General features: G+C 35.8%; 1 protein-coding gene across 4 annotated transcripts in view; it reads right to left on the reverse strand.

Moving 5' to 3' along the window:
• The window catches only part of BICC1 (BicC family RNA binding protein 1), a 118,125-nt gene that overhangs the window by 12,968 nt on the left and 82,853 nt on the right, over positions 1–22,304 (reverse strand). For all 4 annotated transcript variants that reach the window (XM_035540079.2, XM_035540078.2, XM_035540087.2 and 1 more), the window contains exons 4-14: positions 13,885–13,964; positions 12,338–12,496; positions 11,267–11,320; positions 10,095–10,289; positions 8,913–9,164; positions 5,081–5,212; positions 4,010–4,196; positions 3,088–3,246; positions 2,514–2,710; positions 2,071–2,212; positions 775–931 (exon numbers count right to left, since the gene is read on the reverse strand). In XM_035540079.2, coding sequence (XP_035395972.1) covers positions 775–931; positions 2,071–2,212; positions 2,514–2,710; positions 3,088–3,246; positions 4,010–4,196; positions 5,081–5,212; positions 8,913–9,164; positions 10,095–10,289; positions 11,267–11,320; positions 12,338–12,496; positions 13,885–13,964 — 1,714 coding nt within the window. The remainder of the gene's footprint in view (positions 1–774; positions 932–2,070; positions 2,213–2,513; positions 2,711–3,087; positions 3,247–4,009; positions 4,197–5,080; positions 5,213–8,912; positions 9,165–10,094; positions 10,290–11,266; positions 11,321–12,337; positions 12,497–13,884; positions 13,965–22,304) is intronic.

A 22,304-nucleotide genomic window follows, 5' to 3' on the forward strand; every position in this document is an offset into this window, starting at 1 on the left:
CCCAGAAGAATAAAACCCTAAAGAAATGTTGAGACTAAATCCACGACAAAAAGAACAAGACATACAAACAACTGAGCCTGATAGTTTAGAAATCCCAGGATTTCTGCTAATGAGAGCAGAATTAATGAAATAGATATTACAGCTTTAACAGTGTAAATAAATGAGGTAAAAGAAAATATGCATCTCAAGAGTCATGATAAGCAGTTCCCAAAACTACTTAATACTACTTAAAGGAGATTGCACAAAACATCACATTAAGAACAAAACCTGTATTGCCAAGATGTATTATGACTCAAAAGGGCCTTTCCCACTGCTGGGTCATTTAAAAAAAAAAAACAAACAAAAAAAATCATTGGGAACATGCTGTTATGTCCTGAAAGTCATTTTTCTACAAAGAAAACAGCCTCAAGTACACACAAAAGCAAAAAGGCTGGAACTTAAGAATTGTTCTCAATGTAATCAATAAGAAGGGGATGTGCAAAAACATATCCTTTAGAAATAGCTAATGAAAGTTCCTCTGAAAAAAATGCCCACCCTTTTGTGGGGAAGACAAGGTGGTTTTTTTTCATCCCTTCAGACAGGGACACAAACTAAAGAGAAAAATTCTTAATATGTACAAAAAGTATTCAAAGTTTACAAACAAAAGACAAAGTGGAGGACACAGTAAACAAGCCAAGCTCAATTTAAGACAGCTCTTTGAACATCTAATGACTGAAACATCTATCTTCAAACACAAGATAGTTCCATTAATCTGTATTTGCACTTTCAGCTTACTGTAAGTGAGAGTTTTTGGTGCCTTGCAGTAATTCAACTGTTTGCCTCTTTGTACACGCCTGTTTGGAAGAGCTCATCATCTGCTTCAGGTCACTGGTATTTGCTGAATGTGATGGACTCCTTGGCATGCCCACTTCTACAAAAGCATCATTGCAACCTATAAGGCCAATAAAGAGAACAGTTAAACAAAACTCCTCTTATATTCTAGTGTGCTTAGTAAAGTGATAACAACTACTAAAAAACTGCTCTTCTTATTAACCTAGTCTTCAGAGTTAAAACTTGGCCTGAGGTAAATCAAAAATGTAATTTCAGATACACAGAAAAAAAGCATCAATATTAATGTAGTGTGTCTACCGTGTCTTGTAAGTATTTCCCTTTATTTATTCAAGTAAAAGGCAAGTAATATTAGTTAATATCAAATTTAAAGATAATCAGAATGACTATTTCAAACAAATTTAATTTGGTATCCAGTTTTAATAAACCTTGTCAGGTGCTCATATAATCTTTGCTGGAATAAAAGGTCCCCACTTAATATATAAATACTTCTAGAATGTATTTTTGCAAATATTAATTGCCTTAATTGGGCAATGTACCATTTACTCAAATCAGTATTTCAGACGGCTACAAGCATTAAGGAAAGAACATCTCCATGTTGATCAGTATTTGAAAGGGAAGCAGGGCCTTTACACAAACCTGCACAGAAGTTTGAAATGAAACTTGCTTTCCTTCCCTCCATAGATGAAGGAACAGATCATTATACTGCATTTGAACAGCTAAAGGAAAAAACTGAGGTTTTATTATAAATAGCAAATTAATTCTGTCTGCTGATGTCATCTAAGTTTGATCTACACATAATTTTGTGCAAGAATAACTCTCTCAAAAGTCATTATTTCTTTCCATTCATTGAAGAGCAAAAATAAAACATTGCTAAAAAATTCTCTACTGGTTTAAGCTATGAAGTGAAGCTGCTATAAAAAATACTAAAATTGTTATAGATTTTTTCCCTAGATAAATAATATAAAAATAATATGGGGAGTAAATAAAATGATAAAAGCATATTTATGTTAACTTAAGGTGTTTCTATCATCAGCATGGCTCTGTTAGCACAATTTACTTTCCTTGACAATAGATCTGTGAGATCCAAAAGATATTTTCCTTCAGCATTGCTGCACAACCAATGCACAGGCATCATGTGTTCATTTAATTAACTATATTAATTGTGCATTTCTGTTTCATGAACTATATGTAGGTTGCACGAACACCACCAGACAAAAGAACAGAATGTCAAAGTCTTACCTTCTGCACTATTTGACTTGGCAGCTACTTGTTCTGAGGCACCGTGAGTACTTGTTTGTCTTGCCGAATCACTGTGGTTTGTGCTCAACACATTTTCTCCCAGTGATGTGGCAGACAGTGCAGCATACTTGATATTTGAGGTCTGAAATGATTGTCAAAAATGGAAGTGATTTTATGCTTTATGCTTAAGAAAATATTGCAAAGTTTGCTTTTCTGTCTGTGCAAGAAAGCAAGAGATTCATTTCTGATACAGGAGAAATTTCATTTCCAATTTTTCAACATGGGACATGTTTTCAAAAATATAAAGATGTTATAACACTACTGTTCTATGTAGAAACTTAGTAGGTTTAAGAATCTGCCAATGAAGCTATTTTTTTTTCCTAACTTTCTTAGAACAGGTTCATTACAAACAGATCTGGTTCTCCAGAGATCATGTCACTTACCTTCACGTGACCATTTAAAGAAGGTGACCCTTTTTTACTTTCTGATTGCAGGCCGTTGACATGGACTTCAACAGGAGTCAAGCCAGGTGGTGGAGATGGAGTGTTCTGACTATAACTAGGTACTCCAGACAGCAAAATACTAGTTAAAGTTGCTTGGGCAGTAGATGGTATCATTAGGTGTGGAATAGCAGAGAAACCTGCAACAAATTTTGGTCATGTTCTGAATAATTTTCTCATTTTAAAAAATTCTCACTTAATACTTCAAATAAATGTCTATCTTTATATAGCTTTAACACATTACTGAAGAAGTTGCCTTTAGAATTGCATGCCAAAACCAAAATGCTCTAACCATTACTTTGTGAGTTAGCTGTTTCTTACCTAAAACATCAAAACATTGTATGCAACAGCAGGTTATAAACGTATATAAAGTTCTAGCTTCAAATTTTGATATTTATTCATCTGTGTGAATATAAACTTAAGAATTAAGGCTTTAATAAATGAAAAATTCTGGACTTTCAGTTGTCATTCTTACAAGTTACTGTTGAACAATTCATTTAATTTAACTTCTACCAACCTGTGGCATTCGTGTTAGCAAGAGATGTTGCCCATAATGTGGGGCTAGGTGTGGCTGAACTTGGACTCTGCAGGGGACTCACAGAGCTATTCAGAGCATTCAACAGAGAGTTTGGAGTAGTTGAGGTGTTGACCGACAGGGCTGTTGGACCTAAAAGGCCTGCAGAAAGTTGCACATGTGAATATTCAGCTAAGACTTAGTGAAAAACATTATTACAAGTTTTTAAGTACTAATTAAAACAAAAAAAGCAAAGTAGCACCCTCATACATTTCACAGACATATTTTAACATTAAACCTGCTGTTTACTTGGTGCAGAAAACAAAGTACAAGGATTCTTAAACTGGGAAACGTAAGAAGAACTGTAGCATCCTTTATGTCCATCTACTGGACTAACTATTTTAAATCAAAGCATCTGCACTGAACTGAAATGTTGTGTTGGGTATGTGCACTTTAATGTTACAGTTGACAAACATAAGTACCCACCCAAATTCAAGGCAACCTCATACATCGCAATATTGCCAAAGGAAAAAAAATCACTTGAAAAAGATTCCTCAAAATCACAGAAGTAGTGTCCTATATCATCTGCATTTCCCCTCCTTTCCTTTTCAGCTGAGTGGTTTGCAGGCTTCTGGATGATTTTCTACAGAGATGAGTCATGCTGCTGATTATGAAAGCCTTGGAGGAAGTTTTTACAACAACAAGCCCTTGAAAGGCCAGATGCTTTTGGAATAATCTAATGCTTTAACACAAGTCCTTATGCAAAAACACATCTGGGTTTTGCACAAAAACTAAATATGTATATTTTTAAAGTGCACGTGAATTAAGTTTCAAATGTGTGCACATGTACATATATGTACACGTAAATGTGTATATAGGTATATATACACACATGTAAACATATACATAAAAATAAAATACATACCAAGTCCAGTGAGTCCTAGTCCTGCTGAGGACAGGATATCCAAACCAGGACAGGAAAGACCAACAGGGCATGAGACAGTAGAGGGATTTGATGGTATGGTGACTCCACTACTTTCAAGTCCCAAGAGACATTTCCGTGCCTCATACATATTTAAGGCATTTCGTTCAACACTTTTTACAATCACAGACTGTAGGGGGAAGAAAAAACAAATCAAAAATCAAACCAAAGAAAAAAACAAGGAAAACCAGTGCCTAGCAAGATCTAGAGAAGTGAGCCAATAATTAAAGGCTTGTATTCTCTTTTATCAGTAGTCTATATATCAAAGCAGACAAAAAAGGTTTATATGAAAGCTATTAAAGTTCTAGCTGTCTGGAAAAAAAAGTAAGGAACACCTGAAAAACTAAGTTACCAAAAAAAAACCATTTGTTTTGGTACATTCTCCACACAATGTATGGTGTATTGATTTTATATATCCCTACACAGAGACACTAAACCACTAACACAATGGAACAGTCACTTAATACTTGGAAATTTGTCTTTTATGGCAGACATAACAATGCAGGTAACTGGGCGGGTTTCCTCTTCATGTTCATCTGAGTATTTTTACAAAGAATATCTATCCTTCTAATAAATTTGCAGTTATATTTCTTGTGTTTTTTTTTTTTTTTTCCAACTTCTCATGCAGACAAGTTTTTCTCACAGTAGATTTTTTTTCTTTTTGAAATTGATTGCTAACAAACACTGCAATTATGCAGAGATGATGTGATTGAAGGCAAATTTCTATTAAAAAAAGTGTTTCAAATTTGCCTCCCCATAATTTTTTTGGTTGCTTATCAGTATCTTCCATAAAAAAACTAATCTCTGTATTGTCAAATATTTAACGAAAAATTCAAACTGCCATAAAGGAGAACTGTTATAACATTTCAATTGATATTTCAAGTGGAAAATATATATATGCATTTTACACATTTATGATCCATTAAGTCAGGGAGGAGGGGCAGACATGTCAACTCATCAGCTCTGAAAAGCTGGCATGAAAGCCTAAAAAGAATATATTAGCTTCTCACCAACCTTGCTTGGTTGCTTTGGCTTCGGCTTAATGCTTATGAAGACATCTAACTGCTCCATTAGTTGTGTTATAAACTGTGGTTCTACTTCAATTTCTTCCTTCATATCAAACATGAGCACAAGAGGAAGGCAACCCTGAAAAGACATTCAAAAATTCATAAAACTTATAACCTACGCTGCTTCCACATTAATGTTGGCAATAAATTGAAATACATAGATTGTACACATGTACATCATGGTATTATAAGTTCAGAATAAAAAGCATGGATGAAATTAAGTAAAGCTACCTCATTGCCTGCAACAGTACAACAGTATATTTTTGCCCTAAGATTTTGACCATCACAGTAAGCTCATACATGCCCCCACACCAGCTGCCTATGCAAAATTAAAGGTGTCTGGAGGATCCAAATTCAGAAACAACTATTATACATCAAATCAGAATAAAATATTGTCAAGAACAGATAGTAGCACTCAAACAGTCCACAATAAACTAAGTTTGTAATAAAAAAAGGTTTCTGCAACTCATTATTGTCTAAAGCTCAACTTTTACCTTTCTTTTCCCCCCATCCTCTGTAGCTACATCAGTATTTTCCAGTGATATAGGTGACAACTCTGAAACCTTTCAAATAGTAAAATTGTAAGTAACCTGCCAAAAATTAAGAAAAAAATCCCTACCAAAACAAAAACACAACCGAAGAAGGGGAGGGGAAAGGGGAACAGAAAATCCACCCCAGCCCTTCACAAGATATCTTGGGATTATTAGATTGCTCATAAAATCAGAACAGAGGGTAACAGTGAAAGACAAATCCAACCTTGAGAATTTAGACTCACACACAAAGTAAATATCACGCATATCAGAAAAAACAGTAATGTACATTTTAGAAAGTGGTCATATTTAGTGAGTTTCCTGTTTCTATAATTTTTTTTTCAGAACAAAAAGCAGCTAATCAGTATATTCTTCAGATCACTAGCTCAGTATTTTATATTTACATAGCCCTTCTCAACAGTACCACCTAGAGCTACAGAGTACTTTCCAAACCTAAATAATTGAAGTAATTTTAACTTAAGGAAAATTAAAGCAAGATATCTTAATTATTTTGACTTTACAAAGACTGACAAACACAGCTTAACTTCAGTAAACGAACTTAGCTGAAAAAACAGTTATAAATGGAGTTTATTTTAAAACACTGAAATTAATAATCCAATAATAAAGGACTTTAGTTTAACAGAACTGCTGAGAGCAATTCATACATGGATTTTCCAAATGTTTTCATAAAATTGTTACAGAAAATATTATCAGAAGGTTTCATCAACTGCCTGCTGAATTAGGATGCAACTAAAAGGTTAGCAAGAAAAAAAGGAAAGTGAAAACTTTGAAATTGGAATGTCATATTTTATAAGTGGATAGATTTTTGCACTACGGTTTTGTTCGTGTGTTTAGAGCACCTGCATGATGATGTTGAGAGAAACACAAGCATTGCTCTTTGATAGAATGTGAGTGAACAAAAGTGATTTGTCAACATCCTCCATAATATAGTACAGCCTGCATTATTATATGCAAAACTAACAAAAAGCAAGTCTTGGTATATTTTTAGTGATTATCAAAACAGGAGAAAACCAAAGGGTTTGGGATGAAGGGAAGACAAACCAAGAACACTTCACCAAAACCCCTCTCACTTGTTTAAGTATTTAATTTAAAATCACTACACATTCTTTCTTCCCTCTCCAGTTTACTCCCATCACTACTGTGAACACTATACTACACTGAATATAACTCTGCAAGCAATATGCTTATGCTTAGAAACTAAGACTTGTAATGCTTGTCAGAGATGATATTCACAATTCATACACCACACAGCCTTCTCAATTAAATTAATTACTAGTTAACATTAAAGCTTCTGTTTAGACATACTGCTAAGCAACTTCTAAAAAAGTAGTGCTACTACATTACATATGTCATACTCTAAGGAATGCTATCTATGCACAGTATTACATTTCCTGTTGATATTGTCAGCTCTGCCTCTAACATTAGCCTCATGAGAATTACAGAATCACATGAAAATGACAATTTAGTAGTTTAGAAAATGGTTATGGCATTTCTTTTCTTGGTATCAATGTCCAGGTGCTTCTAGATAGTTACTTATAGGACACCTGTAAAGATCAAATCAGTTTTTATTTCATTTTTAAATCACATACTCAGTTCCTCAGGACATTTCTATTGCCTCACTGTGAAACAGCATCAGCTATTACTCTGGCTGAATCAGAGCACCTGGAAAGAGCCAGTAACAAACCTGACCATGGGGAAAAAGCCAGCATGCAGTCACACCTTGCAGGAAATTGCTCCAAAACACAGAAATTTGATTCCACCCAACAATGTCAGAGAAGAAAACAATCAAGCAAAACATACTTCAAAAGAAGCTGAGTGATTGCAGCCATTTATCTCTAGTTAGCACAGCTGTCTTTCTTGTTTTTATCTGAAGCTGAAAAAACACAACTCACTGTTTTTACTAAGGTAGGAAATGGAGATAAGCTTTTATCTGGTTAGTTGCTTCTTCCTTCAGCTTTTCAAATTCTTGTTTGAAAATACATATTCCGTTATTAAGTCTGATTTATCTACAAAACTGGAAACAACAACAGCAGTTTCTGAACATGTAATCCATGGGAGTTGAAACAGACCAAATCTCAATTTATCCATGTCCTTATGTCAGTACACTTCTTAACGGGTGATAGTCAGCATGATTTGGGACACAGAGCTGTTCTGCTGCATTTGCAATTAACAACTCAGACTTCAATATTTCATAAAACGGCTCTTGTGTAATTCAAAGTTTCTAGAGTAAAGATATATTTTGATATTTACAGGATAGCTTGTTTGCATTTCCTTCCACTTATAAAACCTACATAAAAGCACTCTTTAAACCTCATTACAGAAATACATAGAATAAGACTTTCTTAGTATTTATAGACACTATCCTCCCAGAATATAATAACCATGACTATAACTGTACAAAGAGAAAGGCGGCACTTTTTTGCTTTCCACTATACAGTGAAGCACTGTGCAGCACAATAGAGATGTTGACTTTTAGAACTTGATGGTATCATGGTTTATCCTGATACCAGCTTCAAACTGGATTTGAGTCCAATCTTCCCATGTGTTGCTCATAAATATCCATATAAAAAAACACATGTACATGCATTAGTACTACAACAATGCCAAAAAGCTCCTATTAAGCTTAAAGGTCAATATAACAAAAATCTTTACAAATAATAATAATATTCATCACCAGAGTTATTTTTATAAAAGGGCTTATAGTATTGAGGCTACGTTACTAGAAGGAGTGTAAGACTGGCGTGAGTAAACATCTTCTCTAATTCTCTGTTTTCCTTGAAAACTCACCCACACAGAAGGTAAGGAAACCCTGCCTCTTCCAAAGGGACCTACTTACCTGACAAACAGGGAAAAGACAAGTTGACAAAAACAAAAGACAGCCCAGCACCTAACAACAATAACCCCCTTCCCCACCCCCCAAATCTGCTTTCTACTCTGGAGCACATTGTTATCAAATATCATAAATTTAAATGGCTTATGCTGCATTTATATTGCCAAGGCCTTTATTCAAAGCATACTACCACAGATTGCAAATATTTTGGATAACTACACGCACTCACAAAACACTAACAAAATTAGAGCATTCAATCGATTCAGCATTCTGCAATGTGAGTAAAAAACCCTCCCCTCCAAAACTAATTTATATTGGACCAATAAATACATGTGGAAGTGGCATATTTTTCCCAGAACTTAACATTTTTACAAGGAAGTTTAACAGAAACTACTTACCATGAGATACTGTCTGGCAAGACAGACAGACTCAATTGTGCCCTGGAGGTAGACAGTGGATTTCTTCTGTGGGTTACTAGGGTCAGGAAAGTGGATCTGAGCACCAGTCCTCTGCATGATATGCTTGATGTTACTTCCATTTCGACCCATCATAAAGAGATGATGCTGTGCTGCAATGTCTAGTTGTGTGCTCACAGGGATTGCAGAAGCCAAGCTCCCAGCTAGGTGTTCTAGAAGCATGGCTGTTCCTTCCTGCAGGGGTAAGTGCACGAGACTGGTTAAACAGGCATACAAAACAAAGCTTCATCAGATGGTTTCCTTATCCATCATGCACTTCACATCCAAGGTAAAGAAACTTCTGTTTTGTTTAAAAACCTGGCTGATTTGTAACAGGGTAAGATATGAACTAACTGTTACCTACTATTTCTGTTTTATGACAAAATGCAGAGTTTAATTGCCATTATTAAAGGCAAACAGGTGGACATCAAACTGCCTGAGCCCAGTGGAACTTCTGTGCCCACAAACAGCAATAAGGAAGCCAACTGAGACATAACTGGGTAGGTACACTTCCAAAGTTTGCCTTTCAGTTTTGGTCTAAGACATTCTTACGGGCTTGAGATATACCCATATGAGACTGTACCAATCTGTCACACTGGCAGTCATTAACAAAAACTTACTAATTTTATTATGATAAATAGCCTCATGGCAGTTCCTTTACTTGCATATTAAATTCACATCTCCCAGTCCTGGTTTTGCAAGACAAGTTTGATTAACTGCTATGGCGAGTTTCACGGTTATGTATTTGACCGCACAATGAAAAGATTGAAGTGTGGAGGATTTTTATTTATACATAAAGTTTTTATTACTTATGGACATTGGTAGGATGAGGACTAATTTCAGAATTGCTGCAAACCCAAAGAGGTAAGCAACAGAAAAAAAAAAATTAAAAGCTTACCACAACGTCAAATTCTAAACTTAAAATTATTTCCTCCACATTTTTACACTTTACCAACAACAGTTAAACTTAAAAAAAAAAAAATTAAAAAAATAGTATTCAGACTTTAAAAGTGATTATATGATAACATGTACAGGTAAGGCAAGATATGATGTTAATATAGTGCTTAAGTATCTAAATTATGAATATTTCTAAAATGCAGAAGCTTGCTTAGGAAGACACTTTACCTTCACAGCACTAGTGTTATTTTGTGACCCTCTGACAATGACTGTAGCACCATACATTCGAGACCGTTGTTTAAAGGAAACTGAAATATTATATGTCTGAGATATATGCTGAATTGTGGGAGAATTAGGATCTGGGATTGGTTGCAGAATTCCAGCAATAGGCAATTCAAACATGAGTACCAATGGAAGCAGCTCCTAGAACATTAAAAAAAATATCGAAAACCTAAGTCATATTCAGTGAAATTACCACAACTTACTTACTGAATCATAATGTATCAGTCAGTGATAATTAAATTGATACAATACACACTCTGCCCAGCGTCCATTTGTAAAAACTTTATCTTGAGTTCAGAAAAGGCACTGCTTTTCCAAGGAAACAAGTTTTGTTTTTTTTTTCTCATGTTGTTTGCTTTGGGTGGAGTTTTTCTGTGTGTTTGATCCAAAATAATAGTCTTTTGCAATTATGCAGCAGTCATAAAGTCAGGTTCATTGCCCATATTTATCCATATGGGCCTACAGACATCAATATTTGTAAACATTCATAGAGAAGCTTTTTTCACTGACATGGATTAATTAGAGCTCTGAAGTCAGCTACAAAGCTGCATACCATTGGCTTCTTTCATGACTGTCAAGACCAAAGTTGTATAAGTGGCACACCTGACTATAATTGTGAAAAAAAACCAATTTAATAGACTCAGTATCCATGCCACAATACACATACAATCAAAACTAGAAAGTGAAGACAGAAAAGTGCTGTGAGTGGAGAAAGGAATCAAAATTCACCAAGTTACTTACATGAAAACTGTTAAAATTAAAAAGGTTGCAGTTGCCTTTCTTAACTCAGATTCACACAGGATGGCTGAGCTCCTACAGACCATCTCTAGAGTGTAAATCAAGATGCAATTTTAAACACAGTATGGGATACTTTACTTCTTGCTTATACTGTAGACTCTGTGTTCAAGGTCCACCTAGGGCTAGTTAAAGATTTTGCCAGAATGTGAATCAGTTTTTATAATACCCTTTGCATATTACTCATACAAATCCTCACATTTGTTCTCACATTTCTGCTGTCAGAGAATAGAGCTAGACAACCTTAGGGTTCTCAAACCTCTACTGCAATATTTTCCTTTAAGGTGTTTTCACAGGAACGTTATACTGAAATAGGCTATTACCCGAATTCTAACTCTTGCGGACTCCACTCCAGCTGGCTGTCCTGCAATAGACACCTGGAAAAGTAAGGATATAGAAAATATTGCATCACATTTTCAAGTGAGGCATTTGAAAATATATTCAAATACCTATGTTTTCTTTAAGCAACAACATATCACATCTGGTGACATCCTAAGTGTTGTCTGAACGGTAGCTGAAAATTTAAGTCTGTGAAAAAGAAGACACCTATCTATAAATATTGTAGCATCTTAGGTTACATAAGCTTAAGCAACTAGAAGAAATTTATCAAATGATCAACACAGCTATTTGGATCAAGTAATAGAATTACTATTGCATGCACATGCTCAGTACCGAACAAAATAGTGTTTTCTTGAATCTTTTGAAACCACTGTGTTTTGCTGAGCAGCCACTGGGATGCACAAGAGGGATTCTAAATACTAGGATGAAAGATTTGAAGGTTAACTTTTCTCTAACATTAGCTTCACAAAAGATGACCAAATGAGGTACAATGACTTATTCTAATAAAGTTAAACTATTACAATAGAACATTAGTTTTTGCTAGCTATCCACCTACTTTAGCGTTCAAAAAAAGTTGCATCATGAGCCAAAAGCACCAAGAAATTAAACATTGTGCTAAATAAGTCAAGATTTGAAGAGGAAAAAATTTACAAAGGCTTTACTTTTCCTACTGTTTCTCTAGTAGGATGCTCACACTAAGTTGTTCATTTCTGTACTCTCAAAATAATTTCAGTTTAAAAAAATGATTCATGAATCATCACAAATTGTTCCCATCCATTGATCAAGTTTTGTTCATTTAGGAAGTCCCATGCTTTCCAAAAAGTGTAAATGTAAATCTTACTTTCCTGAACATGAATTCACCACTCCTCTCCCCTCAAAATAAAAACAAATCAGTAAAAGAAGTTTAGAAAAGACGTTTCATATTCTCAGCAACTACATTCTAATTAAGTTTAAATATATATATATAGTTATTAGTTAATATACACCAGTTTTCATAAAAATAAAAGCTATATATATATACATATATATACACACGCACACACACACACACTTACTTGGTTGCTTTTTTCCGCTTGATTATTCCTATTTGAGTCTGGAAAATGGATATGGCATCCTGTTTCCTCCATCACCTTTTTAATATTATTGCCACCTTTACCTATCACATGAGAATGTTCTGTATGCGAAACATCCATCTTCAAGGTTACCCGATTGCTCTGGAAATCAAGCACCCATGATTAGATTTATTAAGAGCAGAACCTGAGTATTTTATAATAATGTAGCTTCAAGAATGACATGGAAAATTGCATTTCCAAGCATTTTTGTAGTGGCTTAGCTTCTACTCAAGTAAGATGTTTTTAATATTGATCAGAGTCAGAAGCTAAGTCATTATCATTTTCTTTCCAATATAGAAATTAAGGTACATCTTCAAAAATAGTGTCTAAAGCTTTTAAAACATGTCCCAGATTTTATGAACAGTGACTTCAATGTCCTTCTGCAATCTACTCCAATTTGTTTGAATCCCGTGGTGTTTCAATTGCAGTCACATGCCTCACTGATCTGAAAGGATCATATGATGACAAGTTTGGAAAATCACAAAGCCAAAGGACCTAAAAATAACTTTTCTTCCCCCTTGAGAAAACACACCAAATTTTTCTGGTGCATCAATTTTTGAAATGTACAAATAGCGTCTACAGCTATTCTTAATAACATTGACTGTTAACAATAGACTTAATAGTTACTCAAAAAAACCCACACCTATCACTGGTGAGCTCCTTTTGGCAATCTGTTTTGAGTACCAAAGAGCTGGCATAGAACTATGCAGAAACTGCATACACTGTCCTGTAAAACTTGCCATTACATAAAATAAAAATTTGATATAAGACTCTTGGCCAAATACTAGAAATCTCAAATTCTGGTCTGGACTTTTTAAAGTAGACGATCACTAATATTTAACACAGAACTATTTAAGTGCTCCTAAAATTAAATTTCAAGCACAACTAGCATTTTAAAGTCTATTAATGAAATTATTTTGTTTTTAAACAAGTCTAGTCATTTATATCAGAAGTAGACAATATTGCCAATGACTAGAAAGAGAGATCAGAAAAATCCTCCTTTTGAGAAGGAGCATTTGTCTTCAGGAACGTTACGGAGAAGTTTGGGGATTAAAAGGGTTGTTTAGCTTGCTTCTGCTTTCTACAATGGAATACAGACCATATGAACTCACATCATTTTGAACCTGAGTACCTGCCAGTTTCCAGGAGTCTCTAGAATGAGCAGTTCTCAGAGTTATCTGTATTCTCTATTTTTAATTTTCCTCCCCTGGGTAATCCAGCCTGGGTGTGTGTCACTCAGCCACTACTGCTGCTTGCTCACTCCCACTGCAGTAGTGCAGAGACCATGCAAGTTCTCCCAAGACACAGCACCATCTTCACATCTTCCCCAGACACAGAGGTATGCCTTCTGCCTCTTGACCAGGTCCTAAACATTTGGCTTTTCTTTGGGCCAAGTGCAAAGGCATCTGCCTTCTAGGTCTTCTTCTACATCAATTTCACCACAGATTTAGGGGTTAAGATCTCAAATTCTAAATAATTTTTTTTCTTACTTTTGTGTCCAGGACAGACATGATTTTCTCTTTAGCTTCTTTAACATTTTCCTTTTTTCCAGAGACTTTAATATGGGGATCTATAAAAGAAATACATACTTGTAAGAAAAAAAAAAAAAAAACAAACAAGAAAATCTGTCAAACTTCCCTCACTGTTTCAATAATAGCAGTCTGAAAACAAAGCCTTTTCAAATCTTCCAGAACTATTTGCACCCATTAACTATAATTAATTGGTAAACAGTACCATCAACATTTGGGATTCAGCTAAAAAACAAACATTCTTCAATTCATTCATCCCCAGTTAGGATTACCAAATGAGTTTATTAAATACACTAACCAACTTTAAATAAATAAAACTGAAATGTCAAGTCCAAGTCTCAGTATTAAAAATATTATCCACAATGCAGTTAAGTAGCTAAGCCACCATGTCTTCTCAAAAAGTAGTAACAGAGGGCAAGCAAAGAGCATTTTGACAGCCTCACTTAAGCTTCTAATGGAGACAACATCTAAGAGGGGGAAAAAACAAAAACCCCAACAACCCTCAAGCATCACTGCATTATTTAATTCATTTCTGGAAATATCCTCTGCAGTCTTAACTGGCAATAAAAAAGGTACTCTGCCAGAAGCTTTCTAATTGAATTTATTAAATCAAATTTAAACAGTACTATTAAATAATAAATCAAATCTCTGAAGTGTCCTGTATATTAAGATTTGCTATTAAGCTAAATACCCAAGAGTAACACCAACTGATAGAAGTTTTAGCCCTGTGAGACGTAAAATTGTGGTTCCACAACACCAATCAGTCTGCATTATATCTTTCAGACCGTTGTCTTTAAAAAGTAGAACGTGTAGCGCTAACACGTAGACTTCCACTTAAGTCAAGTACCAATCACTCAAAGTGTGAAAAATCACACATTAGCTGGTGCAGCAGCACCATCTGGTGTCCAGAAGCATGAAGTACCACAACGTAAAATTACTATCAAAACATCAGACATCAGCCCCCACCCAAATCTTGCAGTCTCAAACACAGATACAATTCTGCAGGTGGTATCTGGTCTGTTTCTCTTGCCCTAATTCTGGAATAAATTTTCTTTTTCTCCTGTGATGGGATCAACTGTTTTCCTGAAAAAAGTAAACAAAAAAACGAAATTCTCTTCTAGCTAATGAATGATTAATTAATTCATTATGCTAAACAGCTCACATAAAAGTAAATATATCTAACTTGTATGTATTTTCAATGGCAGGAGAAAACAGCATAATACAACATACCTGCCTTTCCCATCATCTCAGCAACTGAACTAATTTCACTACTAAAGAAATGCTAAATAATACAACTTTAAATTGTAAACCTGTTGTATTCAATTGAGAACTGAGTATGTTTAAACTATGCCTGGATACTCTTCTGTTCCAACAACAAAAAAATAGTCTTTTACCACCGGGAAGTTTTGAACGCATTCAGCTGGAGATGCAGAAACACTGAAGGAACAGCACATTCACTGCCAATTCTCACGAAAGTCAGAAAAGTGCGGTATTTTCAGTTCTGAGAAGCAGGTATATTTATTATTAGAAATAGAAAAACTGCAGTCGCTAGAACATGGTATGCGCACAGAATCTAACAGAAGCTCTGAAAATCTGCTGCTTCAGCCTTCTCAAAATGCAGTGAAGTAAAAAAAAAAAATAGTCTTAAGGGCAATTTTTCTTTTCTGTTTTAAGTTGACAGTAAGCCATGTGGTTCTAATGTGTTTAAGCTGTGAATTATATTTGAAGTGGATGTTGCAGGCAGAAATTCCCAGAAGCAGATTCTAGCACATGATGTATGCTCCAAATGCTCGTTAGAGGCAACCAGCAAAAAACACAAAACCAAAGGAAGAACACTTCAGGCTGATTTGCAAATATTTGTAAGCCTTGTATTTTAATAGACATTTGTTTGTTGTTTTTTTTTTTTAAATGCAAGATTTTGATTGAGATGTCATATCAAAACTGTATTTCCTATTTGAGTCACAAGTATGACAAATATCTGGAATCACATCTGGCATCCCATAGCTCTTAGTACCAAAGAACAGTATTACTAGTCTGTAATGCTGTTTGTTCATCCATGGGTGAAAATACATTTCAGGATGCTTTTTTTTTTTTTTTTAAACATATCAGACTCCCCTTTTTTGTTAATACTGCCAGCTTCAGAAAAAAATAATCCTGTAGTGCTGCACTTAATCTTTCTTTGTTCTTTATAGTGGGGAAAAACAGCTCAATTCTTCATTTTAAAAACAAAAAGCCCACTGATGCCAGTGACAATTCCAAAATATGCTAAGTCTTTCAAAATTGGTCTTAAATACTCTCTCCTTACTTGACAACTTCTCAATGACACAGTGGTTGGTAATGGATATGAAGCAACTTGTTTTTAAGTTACCAAAATTCCTCCTTCGAGGCTTGCTCAGTCTTTCCTTCAAGGAAATACAGTTTTGATATGACATCTCAATCGAAATCTTGCATTAAAAAAAAAAAAAACAAAAAACCCCTAACTTTCAACAAACACATTTTTGAATTGGCTTTGCAGGAGTTGAGAGTGCACTGAAATGATGCACGGCCTCCAGGCAAACCGGCAGATACCCATGTGATACTGAACTGGCACACAGAAACAGGTCGCTAATTCAGGAATTGCTTAAAAGTTCAGATGGGCAATTAGGTTAGATTAGCATCATTTTCTGTATATTACAGATATTTAAATTTCTTAAATATACCTCTCCAGGGAATCACTTAAATTGTTTACTTTGCAGTTCCTCTACAAAACATGGAAATGTGGAAAACTGTCTGCTCTAATGATTCATCAGTTTCAGCCTCCCAAATGTGTACCTGGTTTCTGTCATGTTTTTCACTTATATTCTGTGTTTCTTCTTCTACCTTTTTTTCCCACTGAGATTAAAGAACAGTATTTTCTTCCAGGGAAGGTACCTACATGCAATCAAGTCACTCTATCATTACAATCATTTTTTTGAGTCAAAGCCTAAATACTCTCTTGTCAAACCATTACAAACAAGCTAGAGAAGGTTTTTTTTTTTCCTTTTTTTTTTTTTTTTTTTTCCCCCTGGCTAAATGGTACACTTTCAAACTAAAAGACTTCCTATTTCTGTTTTTAAACACTATAGCAGGTTTACCAGAGTGTAATCAAAAGGCAGGTTTCTCCCCGGCTTCCTGCAAGCCCAGGTACACAGTACAGACCAGGCTGCATTTGACCTTAAATACCTGCCAACAGAAAATCTGTCACTAATGGAATCAGCATTTACCTGCAATTTCAGCTTTTTGGTTAATCCAGACTATTTGCTGCAAAAGCCTGAAACTGCATAGTATCCATGAATTGTTTTCACTGAGCAGAATAAAATGCCTAGTAGAATAAAATAGCATGCTAGGTTTTTTTATGCATCAATACAGGGGAGTAATTAAAACATTGACTTGGGCTTCTTAAATATTTCCTGAAGCTGTTGCCATCAATACAGACCCAAATACCTTAAAAATCTTTGTTCCAAACAGTTTCTACTTTTTAGCTCCATAAACTTAGTGTTGGTCAGTAACCGCATATGGCAAGTGACACCCCTTTGCTATTGTATTTACGTAAGCTGAGGCTGAACACAAAACTTTTCCATGCCACCTATTTTCTAACGTGCAACTATTTATTTCATGCATTTACGGTTACATTTTAAAGTTCATTAAAAAATTACTATCTTACCTTTACTGAGACAAAAAAAATTGTTGGATAAATCTATACACTTAACTTTTGAAATACCTGCAGGGTACAAACATTGCAATGCATTCTCATCAGACAAAGCCCAAAATAAAACAATTAGTACTGTTTGAAGTGTGAAGACGATTGTCAGGCAAAAAAAGTAGAGCAGGTGTAACATATCTATAATACAGTCAGGACAGATGAGCATAAAAATCACCCTCCTCCCAGTATCTAGACTTAGCTGATTCACTACAGCAGGTGCACGTGGTCTTAGCCTGCCAGAGACCACTTCTTCATGAGGAGCAGGTTGACTGCTTCCAACGGAGCTGGCTCTGGTGACACTGGGACATAACAAGGCCATTTTTGTCCAGATGACAACTGGATCCAATCATTAAGATGCCATGGCCTATTCTATCTTGAGGCTTCAGGATAACACTGGTTTTGTACACCTACCTCCCCCTCCCAAAACACTTTTGAACATATCAAATCTTAATCCCATATTTATCAACTCTCTTGACTGGAATTATGCTTTAAATGTATGTATAATTACAGCAAAGAACAGATGCTTACTACGAAAATATGAAAAAAGGAATGAGGCGCTGAATCTTTACGAACTATTTGCCACATAGCACAAAGGCTTCAGAAGCAATCTGCATGCTGAAAACATGCAAAGCTCTAATACTTAAATACACTATGTACTATCACAACTGGAAAAGATTTTGACTTATAAAAAACCCTTTAATGTCTTGCAAAATGTGAAGAATTGCTCTATGGTAATTTATCTTGTAATGTACTTTGACATACAGTATCTTTCCTAAGAATGGAAAAGGCATTTTATTTTAACAGATTTGTTTCCTTCAAGATTGGGGGAATGTTTATATAAAATAGAAAGCTGAAGTTGCACAACAGAAAATGCTGGAAGTTTTTCTCAACAGTCTTCATTTTGCCAGACTCCTGCCTTGAAGTGGCCTTTTATTGCTCCTCTCCTCAAATTCCTCACTCCACACTTTGGCAGAGTTTCCAGCTCCTCTGTCCACAGCTACACCAGCAAGCCTCCAGCTTTCTTGCTACTATTGTGTGCAGCATTTCTGTAAACAAAGTAAAATTCCTCCAAGCCAAAACACGTTTGTGCCAGTGCAAGCGCATCTACAGTAACTTCTGCCAGGCAAGAAGTATTTCAAATAATTAGACATTTAACTTGCAGGCCTCTACTGTAAATCAGACATTACGTTTAACGGGCAAGCTCTTCAGACCACAACTATGCATCTAGCTTGTTTACAGGATGAACAGACTTAAGTTACAGAAACTCCACTATTCTAAAATTAGCTAGGCAACTGGGCAACAGGAGGGCAGATGACAGTCATTCACAGTAGCAGCTGATTAGGATCTGAATAGCCCATATGTATTACTGAATCTGAGCCATTTGAAGAAAATAATACAGACATAAGAGACCTGGAATTTTTAAGAAGTTATGAAAGTAGCAGCCCAGAACGTACTAGCAAAAATTCAAACTATATGAAGGGAAAAAAAGAGAAAGTCAAATGAACATATGAAAGTTGGTGTGTTCTCAAAAGAAAGAGCACCTTATTTACACTACAACAACAAGATGAAACAGGTCTATAAACCACGGAATTAATCAAAAAAAGTCAAGTAGAACTTACTATTAATACAGAAAAAAGGATACTTACATTGAAAAATATTTATTTAATGCTTTTAAATAAATTAGGAAATACTGTGTATACAGTTGTTAGAGTGGATGTTCACTGACTGAACAAGATGGATTGATGTCAATAGCTAAAATTGACTTGAAACAGGCTCAATCTATTCCCATGGAGAGAAGCATTAAGGCAAAAAGCATGCAGCAAATGTTCGTGATTAAGGGCATATGCAAATGAATTCAATGGAGTGAGAAAGGAAATTTGTCATTTGGGCACTTCTTGCTGTTGGCTGATCAGTTTAGAAGATTTTTCACACTTCCAGTGCATTCACTTACCTCCTGGTATCTAAACCACAGAAGAAATAAAGCTCACTGAGGGAGAATGCAGGGGTCCTCGCCTAGTGCAGACTTCCCTGTACCCTCAGATGTATCACTTAATGCCACGAGGTTGGGCTTCTTCTGGTTTAGTTTGTTTTTGCCCCCCCTGTAGTTTAAGTCAGACTGCAGCATTGTCATATCTGAAAAAGATTTCAGCTGGCTAACTTGGGCATCATCAAAAGCCCAGCCAAAGCACCACAAAACTCAACATGGGCTGCAAGCAATTAACAGTGTCTTTAGAGCAGACATATCCTGAGGCTCTGGGCATTCCAGGGGATCTATTTGTTGTGGAGGAACAGCTGATTATGAAATGTCCTTGTGAAGAGCTAGAACCAATGCCTATATGAACGCATGCATTTGAAAAGCTTTTTCTTCTCAGATCTTTTTGACTCTTAACTTTCCCTCTTCCTAGCATTTAACTCCAAACCTTCTTTAGAATTTCTGTTCTACTTGGAGTGTGACAAGGAAAGTGAACAGAAACCGAGTATTTGTGGCACTGCTGCTGCCACAGCTTTAGCATTTCAGTTATGGCTGTTTAATCACCTGAAGAGCATTAGATATCAGAGCGTTACTTGTCAGTCCTGCACTATAACAACTGTATGATGGTGAAGTCTACTATCCCCTCCTTACTTCTCTCCAGCATTTATAAAAATACATAGATACACATATACACATGGGTGGGTCCACCTGACTGCAGATTCTTGAAGCAGGGACTGGGTAAAGCAACCCTGACATGACACCCCCTCGCCCCCCTCCAAACAAAGAATTGAAGAAACACTGTGCAACTTCTGGTAGAGGTGACAACATCTTGTTTACCAGATTTCATAATATGCATTATATATGGTAGTTTAAAAGAGAACTTTAAAAACTCTAGCAGGCTACTTCAAATAAAAGCTGTTTGATGCAACATTACAAATAAAAAGAAAACACAAAATCAGGTGCACTTCTGCATGAAATCATAGCTGAATCCTACATTCAGATCTCCTAGCAGCCTTGAAATGTCACCCCAGAAAACCAGGAATTAAAGTTCAGAAAGCCTAGAATTAAGTGACAATCAGCCAGAAATATCAGATAAGCTTAAAAAAGATTACCTGTACAATTTATTATGTTTGGAGAAAACCTATTGATGACTGGATTCGGATCCAGTGACAGAGGAAATGAAGTTGAAAAGACTTCTCTTAAAGCACAAGCAAAGAGGCAAGACAAGGGAGAGGTAACAGAACATATGACAAATTAAACAGAAAAGTGACTGGATTTGAAGGGAGAAGGGGAAGGCCAAGGTGGAGAAGAAGACCTGAAAAGAAGAAATGAGAATGAATTAATTGTAGTCACCTGGAGAGTTCCATTTCAGACACACAATTTTCATCTCCGAGCACTTTTCTTACCACTAAATTCCTTATTTTACTTTTTCTAAACATCATTTTTAGGGACATTTTGTAAATGCATTCAGCCCAGGCCATCAATACTGCTACTTCTGGGACAGTTAGTTGTTCTTCAGCCTTTCCCCTAAAAAGCCAGCCAAAGCAAGGCAGTCTCTCAGCAGGACACAAGTCTGTTATGCCTTATTTTTTCAGCATGGAACCAATGAATTCATGGCTCATTACTTAAATGTCTGTTGCCATTGTATCTCAAAGCACAAATGCAGACCCACAATGCTTGGGAAAGAAAATAATAAAGGGAGGAAAAAAATTAGGAATTTAAGTCATCTCTTAAACTTAATACTATGAAAGACACCACCATTATATTTTCACTGCACATATGGTCAAATTCAAGGTAACAATTCTGATGTATAAGCCTGGAAATCATTTTAGATTTTATACACACATACTTGCAAAAAACAGTAATCCTGGCCATGCTTTGCTAAATAAAAGGGGAAAAACATTGTAACACCTGACTTGTCAGCCTAAATGCTAGCCTCAGACTCAACCTGCTTTGCAAATTCTCCCACATCCAAATCCAACTACATTTACTTTGCATCTTTATGCCTGCTGGTTAATACTGCTCCTTTTAATGCCTTATGGCTCTAGCTGACTGCATTCCACTATGCGATTTGTCTCTTACGCAACCGTTGGGATACAGCATTAGCATTAATTTTGTGGTTGGAACAGGAGGATGCAGCCAGCCTTCCAGCAAAGAATACTGCACTGGTTACACCTGCGTGAACAGGACAAACAGAACTCTCCTTTGAAAATCCACATAAAATAAAAGTGCATCAGAAAGATGGAATGAGCTGGTTCTTGACACTGCATGGGGCACTTTAGTCACTAAAGCCAAAGATAGTTAAAGGTACCATTTTTGGTTACTATTACAAATACTCTATCACTTCTGTTAGTATGATATTTCCACAGTGCAAAAAGCACAAGCCTCCCTTTCCTGGATTAAGTTATTTACAAGTTCTTTTCAACTGTGTTTCTGAAGAACATGGTAAGGATCTTCCCACCCTCCCCTTAATGAGGGCAATGCCAAGTCCAACACAAAAAAACATTTAAACAATTTTCTTGAGAGCTAAGTAGCAGCAGCTACAAGAAGTACATGGAAAGGATTCATATTTCAAGTTGCAGCAAGGCACAGTCAGGTCATGCATTATGAGCGTGTTGGCCTTTCAAAGAGTACCCCAACCTCCAACCCCAACCCAAACACAGATAAACGCATGACGCGGAGCACTCC

Source organism: Cygnus atratus, chromosome 7 (genome assembly GCF_013377495.2).
Source record: "Cygnus atratus isolate AKBS03 ecotype Queensland, Australia chromosome 7, CAtr_DNAZoo_HiC_assembly, whole genome shotgun sequence".
Lineage (NCBI taxonomy): Eukaryota > Metazoa > Chordata > Aves > Anseriformes > Anatidae > Cygnus > Cygnus atratus.